We start from the raw sequence: 12,678 nt of genomic DNA, 5'->3' as shown, positions 1-12,678 counted from the left end.
GATCAATTAGGTCTTCCAGGTATAATTAAATGCTCATTTATTAGCATTTGGTATGGTTTTGGATCACATTTTTCTGTTTAGTTTCTCCTGGAGAGAATCCACTTTGAATTCTCTGAGGCAAAAAGAATGACAACCAGGGATGCCCAGACTAAAAAAAGCCACCAAACCAAAACTCCCACACTCCCAGCCTGAACCAAACCAACAATGTAGGCCTACCCTGGGGTCCCTAAAAAGCAGTTATGCAAATACACCATCTACCCCAACACGTGCTACTTACCATCAAAAAGACATGCTGATGAGCCACTCCTGTGTATTTTTAGAACACATTACTCAATATGTAATTTTATACAAATTTTGACACGAGATTCTAATTATCATGGTCTTACCAATTAACCTCAGGTTCCTTCCTCGTGCATTTGTTTATGCCCATTCATACACTTTGACAACACATTCTCAAATGCTGTTTCCACAACAATTTATATTACAGTAAGATTAATAAAATCCTGAGGGAGGAGGGGGGAAGGTAAGAATTAACCACCCACACACAAATACACACAAGTTTGCCTCATTCAGATTCTGGTAAAAATATTAAAATTTAATAATAACTTTGGAACATACAGTTATGTCAAGGAAAGTAAAGGCATTCAAACAAATGGATATAGATCTTAAATAATATTTACAAATTCTAAACTGCAAGTTGACTATAAATTCACAAATACTTTAAATATTTAGTAGAATATAGTGTAAATTCTAATATAAATTAGATATTAACTTCATCTGTTACTTTTTTTCCAGTGATAACAGTCTAATCTTTACATACTATATACATTAAAATACTAAAAAGTTATAAAATTTTATTTCTGTTACTATGCAAAGAAATGGAAAATACATCCGATCTGTCTTAGCCTGTACAATAACCAAATTGAACTTTCTATAGTATTCTATGCAAAAATAAATGGCACTTTCACATGCAACAAGGCATAAAGTACAAGTCTGTCCATTAGTGGAATGTATGCCATCTGGGTGCAAAGGAAACTAAAATGTACATGTCATTCAACCATGTAGCTGAAAATCGTAAGTAAACTGTGGGAAGAGATTCTGACAAAACTTCCCGACTCAGACTGAAGGAATAATGAAAAGCATGTGAACTGATTTCTGTACAGATCTGTCATTTTTAAAAATGAATATACAGCATACTAAGCAGCTTGTCGTGACAGTATCAAAGTCACTTTGACAACACATAACGGAGGACAAGCCGACGATCCTGTGTGAATTCTAAAGCCCAGCCCCGCCAATGGGCTGCAGCACCTAGTCTGCTTGTCTATTGACAGTTTCCAAAATTACTTCTGCCACTCTGAATTGCACATCAGTAATCAGAAGAGTCTTCTAGACTTCATTATGCCATTGTGTAACCATAGCTTCCACAGTGCAGCGCCACAAGAAGCCTGTCCTTAAGGATTTCTTTACTTGGGTATTCGGGTAACTTGAGCATGTTGATACTGAAAAGAAAGGGAAAAACAAAAAGCTACATCATGGTTCAACAAGAAACCCAACAGTAAAGTTTTCTGATGGAAAACCCCAAAGAAGTCACATTTATGTTAGAAAACCTGTGCTGCATTACAGTACCATTGAGCATTTGAATACACTGCAAGAAATTAAAGGGCTTTTTTCACTTCAGTAAATTGCAATACAGTGTCTTCATTTGAATATTCTCTTATTGATCCTGCTGCCTTTAGTTAAGCAAAATGAAGTATTAAACAATGAGCAAACATAATGTAACATCATCTGGGTTAAAACTTGCCACTTTCAGGTTGGATAGTGAATACTTCAAGCTGTCTAAATGTTGGCCTTTTAATGCAAAGATTTGTAAAAGCTATACTTTTGACTGCAGCTGACATGGAAAAGCAGAGTTTTTAAGATCTTTGAATGACACCAGTTTACATACCATGTGCTTGATGTTGGTAAAAGATTTGCAGTATATGGCACAGCAGCAATTGTAAAATTTTGCAATCCACTGCCACCCATTATATGGGCAAAGCCACCATGAGGCACCCTGGAACTGAGAAAATTCACAGGAATCAGACCATAACAACAAAGTTGTAAGCCAGAAAATACATTCTTTACACTGCAAATACCTCTTACTGCTACACAGGACCAGTTACCAATACTTTTATCAAGGTTCCCCCTTTTTTATCCATAGCAAAATTATTTTAATCACAATATTGAATAATGCATCAGTCCATCTACATTAGGCATCAAATTGTTTCAATGCTATTTAAGAGAATTCTGTTTGCAAGGAGGACTCATTTCTACAACCAGTTTTTGTAACAATGTTACCTTGGTTTAGGCAAACATCCATGGTTAATTATATTTACAGTTAAAGAAACACTGCATCATAAAAAAAAAAGTTTATTCTCTAATTACTATCTGCTCCCCACAACAGGAAGAACAGGGACATACTGCAGCAAGCTGAGCAAAGGGTTGCAAAGGTGCTAAGGGATTGGAGCACCCAGCACAGGAGGACAGCAAGCTGAGACTGTTCAGCCTGGAGAAGGAATCTAATCTAATGTGTATAATAAATACCTGAAGGGAGGAAGGAGGAAGACAGAGCACATGTCTCAAGATGGAGCACCCAGTGGTGCTCAGTGACAGAACAGGAGACAATGGACACAAATTGAAATCCTGGAAGTTTCCATTTAAACATGAAAAATGTTTTTTACTACTGAGTGGTCAAACACTGGAGCAAGTTGTCCAGAGATGCTGAGGTGTCAGCACTCCTGAAGACAGTCAAAAACTGCCTGGACATGATCTTGGGCATCCAGGTCTAGCTGACACTGCTCTGCGCACGGAGTTGGACTAAACCTCCAGAGGTCCCTTCCAATCTCAGCTATTCTGCCATTTTGTAACTAGCAAAGACAGAATCCAATGAAACCAAATAAACCTTCCATGAGATATACACAGCAGTTCCAATTTTGCATTACAGGTACTTGTACTAAAAACAATGCTCCCATATTCACAAACCCAAAGCGACCATAAAACCCAGCAGCAAGAACAGAAAAGAATGAAGTGATGTTTCCACTTGCACTAAAACCTGACAAAAAACAAAAAAACCTGCAAAAGAGTAAGGGATGCTACTGCCTAACGTTAAGGAGCTGGGAGAGAGCTCACAGTAATGCTTTTGAAACATACCTCTAAGAGTCAGCTATAGTATCCAACACGTAAATCTATCACCTAAGCTTAATGATGGCAGCGCTGGGCATATAGTGCCAGTGTATAAGGCAACCACTATGGAGGGGAGTACTGATTATTTGCAGCATACTATTTCTGACATACAAATAGAATTGTGCTCACAGTCACAGTTGAGAACAGTTGTAAAGATTTTTACAACAGTACTCTCTTTTATATCATATGCTCACGTTTCTAAGTCAGTACTGCTTCCCCTGCAGTGGCTTTTTTTCCCCTCCAATGAACCAAGAGAATTCCACATTCAGATCAGCAATAACACAGACCTAACAGTTCACAATTCCTCATGCAGCCGACTGTCAGCTGGAAGTTTTTACAATCTAACTTACTAAAATGCTTGCATACAACAGGTTAAAATCACATAGCATGACCAGGGCTTTGAATGTTTAAAAGTAACAGCTGCCAACTTATCCTTCCAGGAATGAGTTTTCTTTCCAAGCAAAACACTACCAATAAAGCAAAGAAAGCCTTCCAGTTATATCCAAGTAATATCACATGATCTTACCTCTCCCACCCCTTGTGCAAATATCCTTCTGCAAGAGTAAGAATATGATTTCCTATCTTTGGAAACTTCAATACTTGTAAATGTTTAAGTCTACATCTGAATAATAGCTTTTATACCTCTTTTCCCACTGACAGATTTTTGTATAAGTTTACATAAAATGAAAACGGTGTAGAAGAGATAGTTTAAAAGCCAGTCCCCTTAAAAGTAGTCATACTTATCTGTCAGATGTATCAAATATGCTGAATATCTATTAAAATAGCATGTAGTTTATTACTTAAGAGAAACTACAGTCCCCCTAAAAAGCACAACTGTAATCCTGATACCTGCAGAGTGCCAATAAAGTAGAATATATCATAAGTTGTCAACAATCCCCTCCAAGTGTTACTTAAAATCCTGATCTAAAATTGCCAATGGATAATTAACAATAATTTAGCCAAGTTCTACTATAAAGACTAAACAGATCAAAAGATGGAGAAAAAAAAAGTAAAAGCACATGGATTTGGCGGTACCATCTCAAGTAGCTGTTAGCAGAGAGAAAGTATGTGGTGCATAAGTGCACTTTCAGACCTCCAACGTGAGACACAGGAATATTTTGTCTTTTTCTTGAATGCTAAAACCTCCAAACACACAGGATCTGCTATTCAAACACTGCTCATGACAATGACTGTTAAAGGATGTCTCAAAATTGGCACTAATGATAAATGCAATGGTATCTCTACTAGAACTACCAAAGCAAGATTTCTTTACATTGAAGAGAAAAAAGGTGTAAGAATGAGGGAAGAAGACAAAAGACAAAGTTTAAGAAATATTTGGAGATGTCAGAAAAACACTGAAGACAATTTGCTGAATTTCAGTCTGTGACTGGAAAAAGAGAGTAACACCACTTCACACACATACAAAAATCAAGTAAGAGAATATGCAGAAGAGGTAAGAGGGAAAAGGAAAAAAAGATCATTTTGAATGCAGCATGCCAACCAGTACACACATTCTTCACTACAGAAATGAGACACCAGAGGTTGAAGTCATGTGTACAGTTTTATCTCAGATACTGGCCTGTATTAGGCTAACTGGTGTTTTGGCTCTTAGGGAACGCAGCACCTAAATCCTCCAATCCCAGAAACTAGGATTGTCTGAATATCTGTGTGCAAAACTGTCAGCCACATACCACTATTAGAGGCAACTTCAAAAACTTAATTTTTTTAATGGGAAAAATAGGCATTCTGCACTTCAATCAATGAAGAAAAAACACAATGGTTTCCTACTAGCTGATACAGGACAAAAATATACAATTTGTTTTTAAGTTGCAGGTCAGTGCTTAAAGAGATCAAAAATTTCTTCTCAACTAAGAAGAAATAGGTAAGTCAGTATGTGATTTGTGACCAAAATGAACTGTGCTCAAGCACATATTAATCACACAACATAACTGTTTACTTGAAAGTGCCCCTCATAATTCAGTAGACAATCCCAAATGCCACAAAAATACTGCATGTCACTTCAGTATAACTTGGAATGTTTTAAGCAGCTTTTGAAACATGGGCTTACATCTTAAAGATTCTTATTTGCCACCTAGCTTTACAAATGGGCTAGTCCACTAAAAATGAAAGACCAGCAGCTGATGTGCAACAGTTGTGCATTTAGAACTGCAGGAAACATTTCTGCAGAAGACAAAAAGACTGATGTGCACAGAACCAGCTTCTTAAATTGTCTGTGATCCCTAAGAACAATGAAATTTGTAATAAATTAAGTGAAACTAATAGAATTTGAAGACCATGCCATTTGATGATACATCTGTGACCAAAATCCCTCAGTATAAAAGACAAGGTTTGATGATCTTAATTTTACTGTTGCTTAACCACAAAACTTATAAACAAAAGGTCAACTACTCTCCTAATCCTAGAATATCAAGGGAACATCAAATTAAGAAGATGGTGCAATCATTACCTGCCACCACAAAAAGACACAGCTCAGGTGCCACTTGTACATCTGCAGATCCACTTTGCACAACCTCAGCCTACACAGAGTTGGCAACTCACCCAGCTCACAGGGGCATTTATTGGTCAAAACCTTCTCTTACTGCCCTCAAAGTGTGAAGTAAGTAAAAGTGGCTTTCCCTGAAGAACTACCACCATTTGGGACAGAAACCCCATATAAAGCAGTCTTGCATAAAGCTACATCTTTACTTGATCACGACACGCTGCGCTGATGTTGAATTCAGCTCAGCTTTAGAAGAAAGATGTTGTGGTTACACTGAGTGAAGTGATACCTAGTTATCTCGTATATTAAAGCCTATATTGATTACTGGAGAAGCCAAGAGCCACATAAATATGCAACAGGAAGAAGAATATAAAGCACAGTAAATTCACTACTGCCCTGTTAAAAATTGCCTGGGACAGCAACTTAACTACACAAAGGCCTCTTGCAAAGTAGTCAAGTATAATAAATAAGTAATCCATCATTTCACTGGCAGAACAGGCAGCAAAAGGATTAAGACACACTTTGTCCACTTTGATCAGCACAGGGAACAGCAAAGTACGTGTAACAGTTTCTAGTTATGTGATCGTGTGTGGCAATCCAAAGTCTCACGACTCATTTCAGAGCATCCAGACAGTGTATTTGCTGTTACAGAGGAGTTTCTCACCTGCCAGTAACGAACTGTAGTAGCAACACTCTCTCTTCCTGAGTTAGTTCTTCCACAACGTCCCAGAACCACTAAATGACAAATAAGTGATTTCCCATTAAATACTTGCAGTACTTGAAAAGATAATGGTAAAACAACAAAAGGAACATTTACATGTTTGCTACTTAAATGACTGAAATTTTCATATGAAACTCAATCATTTAATACAGGAATATAGTATAAAAATCCTCCACAAATTTCAGCCAAAATAAGCTTCCTTAAACACAAAAAATGACAACAACAACAGCAGCAGCATTGTTTTTGGATTAAAATGCAACAGCCTGTATTATTAAAAAAATAACTTTACCTGAATGACTTGGTCTCCTCTCTCATAGCCACTGGTGTATTCTGTATTTTTCAACCAATCATTCACATCAATTTCTGGCATACCCGACAACAAAAGCTCCTTCAGAAGAATCACACAGATTGTGATTAGTCCTCCTGACTAACCAGTAATTTTAAGTGTTTCAGCTATTTTAAAAGTAATGCTTTGAGAAGCATAAAAATCACAGTGCTCTTTTTGTTTAATTGCAAACTTATGGAACCTACAACTAAACTTTAATACAAATTCTTCAATTCAGGTAGCTTCACATGATGTGTTTAAATTAAGCACACAGTATGAAGAGGCAGAAACTACTGCCACAGAACCTAGAAGAAAAACACTCAGTTTTGACATGACTTGAGGCAAAACTCAAGATGTCTTAGTTACAGAAGATCAAATCACCAAAAAACTTATTGGAATTTGATTCTGTGACTCTGAATACAAGACAATAAACAGCACCTCCTCAAATTTAAAGAGCTCCTTTCCTCCTGAAAGAGGAACAGGTTTAAATGCCACAACATCCCGAGTCCATTTTGAAATTACAATTTCAGGCATTTATCACTGACACAAGAAGGTACCACATTCCAGGAAGATGGTCATGCTAAGCAATTAGGATAAACCAGAATAAAAATAATGAGATCCTCACTGATAGGTGCACAGGAAGCAAACCAAAGTGAAAGATACAAAATGCTTGTTTTGTGGATATTGGGCTTTATTTCTACATCATTACACTACTGATTAAGTATGCTGAACGAAGTATTTAGAAAAAAAAAGCCATTTTTGCTTACCAGTTCATATTCATCAAAAAGCTGGATCAAAGACGGTGGAATGAACATATGGAAGCCTTGTAAAAAGGCATTTATCTGAGGCTGAATGGCTCTTGTCATTCTAAGCTCTGTGACAAGCTGGACATACTCAGCCTGCAATGCAGAAAACTACATTAAGCCACACAAGAGCAAAAATACACAGTGCCCATGCGAACTCACGCACGCATAAATGCAGTCCTCAATGCATTACACATCTCACCTACTGTAAGAGTCCTTATGTACTTTTCCTATGTGGAGGCAATCCAAAATAATTCAGAAGGCCCCCCCTCAATGTTCAGAGTCCCTTCTGCTTTTCCCCTTTCCTCCCTTCTAAAGACAATTCCCAAACAGAAATGTGTAAATCACAACACAAAGCAGTCAAAACACAGGGACTTGGACTAAGATAAGGAAGCAAGTCACACTTAGTTTGTCATGCCAGCATCCAATACAACCACTGGTGTGGTCATCTAAGGACATAAACAAGGCAGTGATTGTAAAGAAAAAACATTCTATTAAGCAAAATGACAGAACTCAGGAAAAAAGGGAAAGTTCTGTAGGAATATTTGTTTTTCGTATTTTTTTGAGCTTTTTCACTTACAGTCATTTTCTGCATTACAGAAATATTTACATTAAAACACTTTCATTATGAGAGAAAACAGTTGCTGTGCTTTAGGTGTAACAAGGAATGTTTTCAACAGCCTGGAGCAGCAGAGCATCCTGACTATGGGCACTGACGCATGCTGAAAGACCTGTACCACAGAATTTACATAATATATGCCAGTAAAAAAAGCAGCCTATTTGTTTTTCCCTCTGTTCACTTCATTTACATTTTATTCCCTCTCAGAAGCCTTAGGAGCACAGTATAAACCAGAAATATCTACATAATTTCATGTCTACAGACACATTCCTATACAGTGAATAAAAGGTACAATCCAGCTTTCTTTTCAGAGGGGAGATTTGATTGAACACACACAAGACAGGCATCACAAAGTCTGGTTTGGGTGGGGGGTTGTTCTGTATTTCCCTTTGAGGTAAATCAAGCAAACACCATGCTTCCCTGATTTCACAACCCCATATACAGTGAGACAAGGATCAATGTCCATTATGATGTTCAGACTCAGAGAACAGCCCCATTCCAAAGCTGTTTAAAAAAAACTACATAATTTTTTTAGTGCCAAGCAGCATGGCCAGCTCACAGACAGACAAGTCCTGGGAGGACAGAGAAAGCCACAGCATTGTGGAGATCTGCACCATTTTTCAAAATAGCTGATGGCCAAGTTTTACTTAGCATTTTTTTTTTTTCCTCCTTCTTCTTCTCTAAAAAGAAATTAGAGCACTGCAAAAATAAGCACAGCAAAGAACAAAGAGAAATGCACAGAGTGGACACTGGACAAAGCCTGACTTTTCCCTCTGAAGTCTCTCCATTACCATGACAAAAGGCAGTTGAACCACTATACCTCAAATACCTCAGTTGGAGCTACATGGACACTTCAACTGCAAGACTGGCAACACGTGTGTGGTATGGTCATACAGTCCCACAACCACTCACCTATTGCATAACTGCTGTAAAAAGAACATCCTCTCTTTTTTAAAAAAAGGCTACTTTTTATAAATAACTATCACTACTGATTCTTGATGGGGATGTATTCTTTTGTTTTTCAAAAAGAGGAGATTGGTTGGGTCACTGGTGGTGTCTGGTTTTGGCATGAGTCTTCTTTGTGGGTTTGTTGGTTTGGTTGCTGGTTTTTGTTAAAAGGAAACAATGAATGAATCTTTATTACTGACAAAAATACCTTTAAACAGGTAACCTGCTAGTGTGCATACAAACCCAGAAATTCAGAAGCTGAATTTTCTTCTCCCAGAGGTACAGCAAATACAATGAGTTTTAAATAGCAGTTTTGTATTCCTCAGGTAAAGGCAAAACAAAAAAGAAGGAAGATCTCTTGCAGGTAAAAAAAGATGTTTTATAAAGTAAGCACTTTCCTGTTTAACGTGTTAGATAGAAGTGCTAAAATAAAACATACTGCAAAACCATGTCACAGTAAAGAAATATGGAAAAAAAATCCCCAAACACCACTAAAACACAGACCTACAATTTTCAACAACTTAGTTCATCACGGTCAAAAAATCAGTGAACACAAGAGAGTGCCATCTTACAGATGTTTGTTGATTTCACATGTTGCAGCTTCAAATTCCAGCATCAATTAATATTAACAATTTCAAAGCAACAGTCATCTGTTTCTTACCTCCTTTCACATAAAAGCTACACAGAGTCTCATCCCCTCTCACTGCAGCTGAGGAAGGCTGATGAGCTAGGATGGATGCATCTGTTCTACACATGTTTAACCATCCTTTTTAGTCTGTGCTCCAAGTCAGAAGTTAACAGAGCGGTGTAAGCTACTGACTGAGGGTATCCTCGTGTGGGCAAATTTCATGCTAACAGTTTATATCAAGTACATCTATTTTATACATTGAGATGCTAAGATTGCCCAGAAACAAGAATCTACATCCGTGCTTCCTCTGATAGGTAATAAAGAAATTAATCATCCACTGCCTTCGCAATTAGACTTCTTTTACCATCTGTATTCCTTCATGAATGACTACATTGCAGGCAGCAGTGCAGAATCAGGCTAATAATACATATTCCTGCTATTAGAATGACACTCTGCCTTAATGAAAATGAGGATTAAGGACACCAGAATCCAGTGCCAGTTGCTCCAACGCAAACTCAACTTTTGTGAGAACAAATACTGACACCAAGTGGCCATTTACCAACGCAGCAGCTGTCTACGCAACTGGTAGCTCTGAAAGAACACTGCAGGCACATGTTAGGCTAGCTCAACACAAGCACAAACCAGAACACAAAACAAACAAAAGAATCAAGAGCCAATAATACAGAAAAATTGCATGTCTACCCATGAAACTCCTGCACTTACTCAAAACTATCTAGTGCATAACTGCAAAAGTCCATTAGCTTGATGCCCATCCTAATTCCTAGGTAATTTGAAAATCTGGCTCCTTTTTTGCATATTAGTTTAACTAATGCAGGAAAGAACTCAGGGATTTTCCAAGCTGTTACCATTAAAGTAAATTTAAGAGGTAGATTATTTCCCTACACACCAAGTGACTTGCAAATGGCCAGGTGGAGGGAATAAATCTTCCTGCAGTCTTTTACTGTCAGTTATCCATGTTACTGTAGAGCAATCCGGTGCCACAGTGAGCCCTAGCACACAGCACACTTTGCAACATTACCTACAAATTTACTTTAAGCATTTAGTGCTGTTTTACCTTTGCAATGTATATATACCCATGACTTTAGGAATATTTGTAATTTTAGAATTTGTAATTTTAAAATAAATCTTTCATTTGAAGTTCCAAAAGGTCTATAAAAGAACCTCCTCAAACCTGAGCACCTATAGATATTTTAAATAGTACTTATTTCTATAACATGTTAAGCTAGTAAGAGGGAGGAAGAATGTGGGCAACCCTTTCAAAATTTGTGTATTTCCTTCAAAACAGGTATACCATTTATGTGTGCCTGCAAATATTCAGAAAGTCAGTCCAATTGCTTTCTCTTATACCATCAACTTCTCAATAAACCTGGATACTCACCTTGTTTTCCTGCGTAACAAGTATACTTGCACCCCCTGGCTTCAATGGCACTTCTTCCATTGCTCCAAACACGTCAGTCTCAACAGAAAAGGTCAGCTCTAAACCCAGATCACTGATATCATTATCTAAAATCCACTGCAAATTCTTTGCATACTCTGGATCAATAGAAGCCACATCCTGATAATTTACAGGTATACCTAGAAAAAAAAAACAAAGCAACAATCCCTCAAACAAACAGGATAAAGCAAAAAGAGTTCTAACTTAATATATGGTAGAAGATTGCCCTCTAGAGAGAAATCAGAATAATGCAGTAATAGGAAAAGGATTCACCATTACTGACTGCAGCAGAACTGTACTTAGTACATATTCCATGTATTAAAGAAACATAGGAAACTTGATTTTCTCCCCAGTGAAGTAAATGGCATACCACTTCAGGAACAACAATTTGCACAATTTTAGTTCACAAATGGATTTCAGTAAAAGCATCTAACCATACAGAACACACAATTTTGAATGTGTCTCCTAAAAACTCTTAGAAGCTTTTTACATAACTTTTCAAAACTGAAATATCATATTAGCTATACGATATTTATTTTACCCCAGAAAGTTGTTTAGAACAAGAGGAAAGGACAGAAAGAAAACCATTCTGCATTTAGAATACTCTTCTGTTCTTCAGTTTTCTTCCTTTTAATCATGTTTGCTGAGACCTACTAGGGCAGTTGAAAACAAACTATAGGGATTTTACCTTTTCAAATGGAACTTACGCAAGCCATTTAGAAGCATTATGAAGACAGCTGTTAGAAGCCTGACTTTTATCCAAGTACAGAAACTGCCTATTCAGAACCCCTCTGCAGACACAGCACTCGAATTTGAGCAAACGTGCCCACAGCAAGGTGACCCCGAGTTTTCACAAGAGAACTACCCTCTTCATTTAACAAGAAAGCAAACCCAATTGCTTTAAGTATGTTATAATACATAACTACCAGTGACAGATAACTCCACCATGACAGATAAATTCCTGGGAAAAGGGGCATGGGATGAGGGTGGCAGCAGTTGTAGAAAAAAGCGAGTAACTGAGAGGTCCTCTTTGCTTCACCATCTTCCATGCACTGGGAAGTGTCACAGGGGTACCCGTTAGAAGTCCCATCACGCTATGGACTGCAGAAGCAGCACCCCAGAGAGTAACACAAATTAAAAGGGTCAATGGAAACAACGGCATACAAAAACTGTTACTGTATTTCCCTGGAGGAGCTGACTAGTACTGAAATGCTGTGTACACAAGCTGTAAGGCTTTTTTGTTTGTTTGTTTAAATAAAATCAAGCAATGCTCCAGTTTAGGAGGGACAGGTAATTTACTAATTAATTTTCATTGTAATATCTCCAAAAAAATCTAAACAGCCGTCTAGAGGACTTTCACTTTTCCCAACTAGTAAGGATATGTACATTCCACATAACAAATGTGGAAATAATGACATTTGAGGGACATAAGCAAAACATGTGGGAAGAGGAGACT

The 12,678-nt window shown here is 37.5% G+C and overlaps 1 protein-coding gene across 4 annotated transcripts in view; it reads right to left on the bottom strand.

Moving 5' to 3' along the window:
• Nucleotides 1-580: 580 nt before the first annotated feature.
• Nucleotides 581-12,678, bottom strand: part of HACE1 (HECT domain and ankyrin repeat containing E3 ubiquitin protein ligase 1) — a gene marked incomplete at its 5' end in the record, with an annotated part of 51,336 nt that continues 39,238 nt past the window's right edge. For all 4 annotated transcript variants that reach the window (XM_084262158.1, XM_084262159.1, XM_084262160.1 and 1 more), the window contains 6 exons: nucleotides 581-1,499; nucleotides 1,946-2,059; nucleotides 6,387-6,457; nucleotides 6,733-6,831; nucleotides 7,536-7,667; nucleotides 11,166-11,362. In XM_084262158.1, the coding sequence (XP_084118284.1) occupies nucleotides 1,397-1,499; nucleotides 1,946-2,059; nucleotides 6,387-6,457; nucleotides 6,733-6,831; nucleotides 7,536-7,667; nucleotides 11,166-11,362 (716 nt within the window). In that variant the 3' untranslated portion in view covers nucleotides 581-1,396. The remainder of the gene's footprint in view (nucleotides 1,500-1,945; nucleotides 2,060-6,386; nucleotides 6,458-6,732; nucleotides 6,832-7,535; nucleotides 7,668-11,165; nucleotides 11,363-12,678) is intronic.

The sequence above is a fragment of the Gallinula chloropus genome (genome assembly GCF_964237585.1).
Source record: "Gallinula chloropus genome assembly, chromosome: 3".
In the NCBI taxonomy this organism is placed as follows: Eukaryota; Metazoa; Chordata; class Aves; order Gruiformes; family Rallidae; genus Gallinula; species Gallinula chloropus.
The sequence above is the reverse complement of the archived record's forward strand: the minus strand, read 5'-3'. Positions and strand labels throughout refer to the sequence as shown.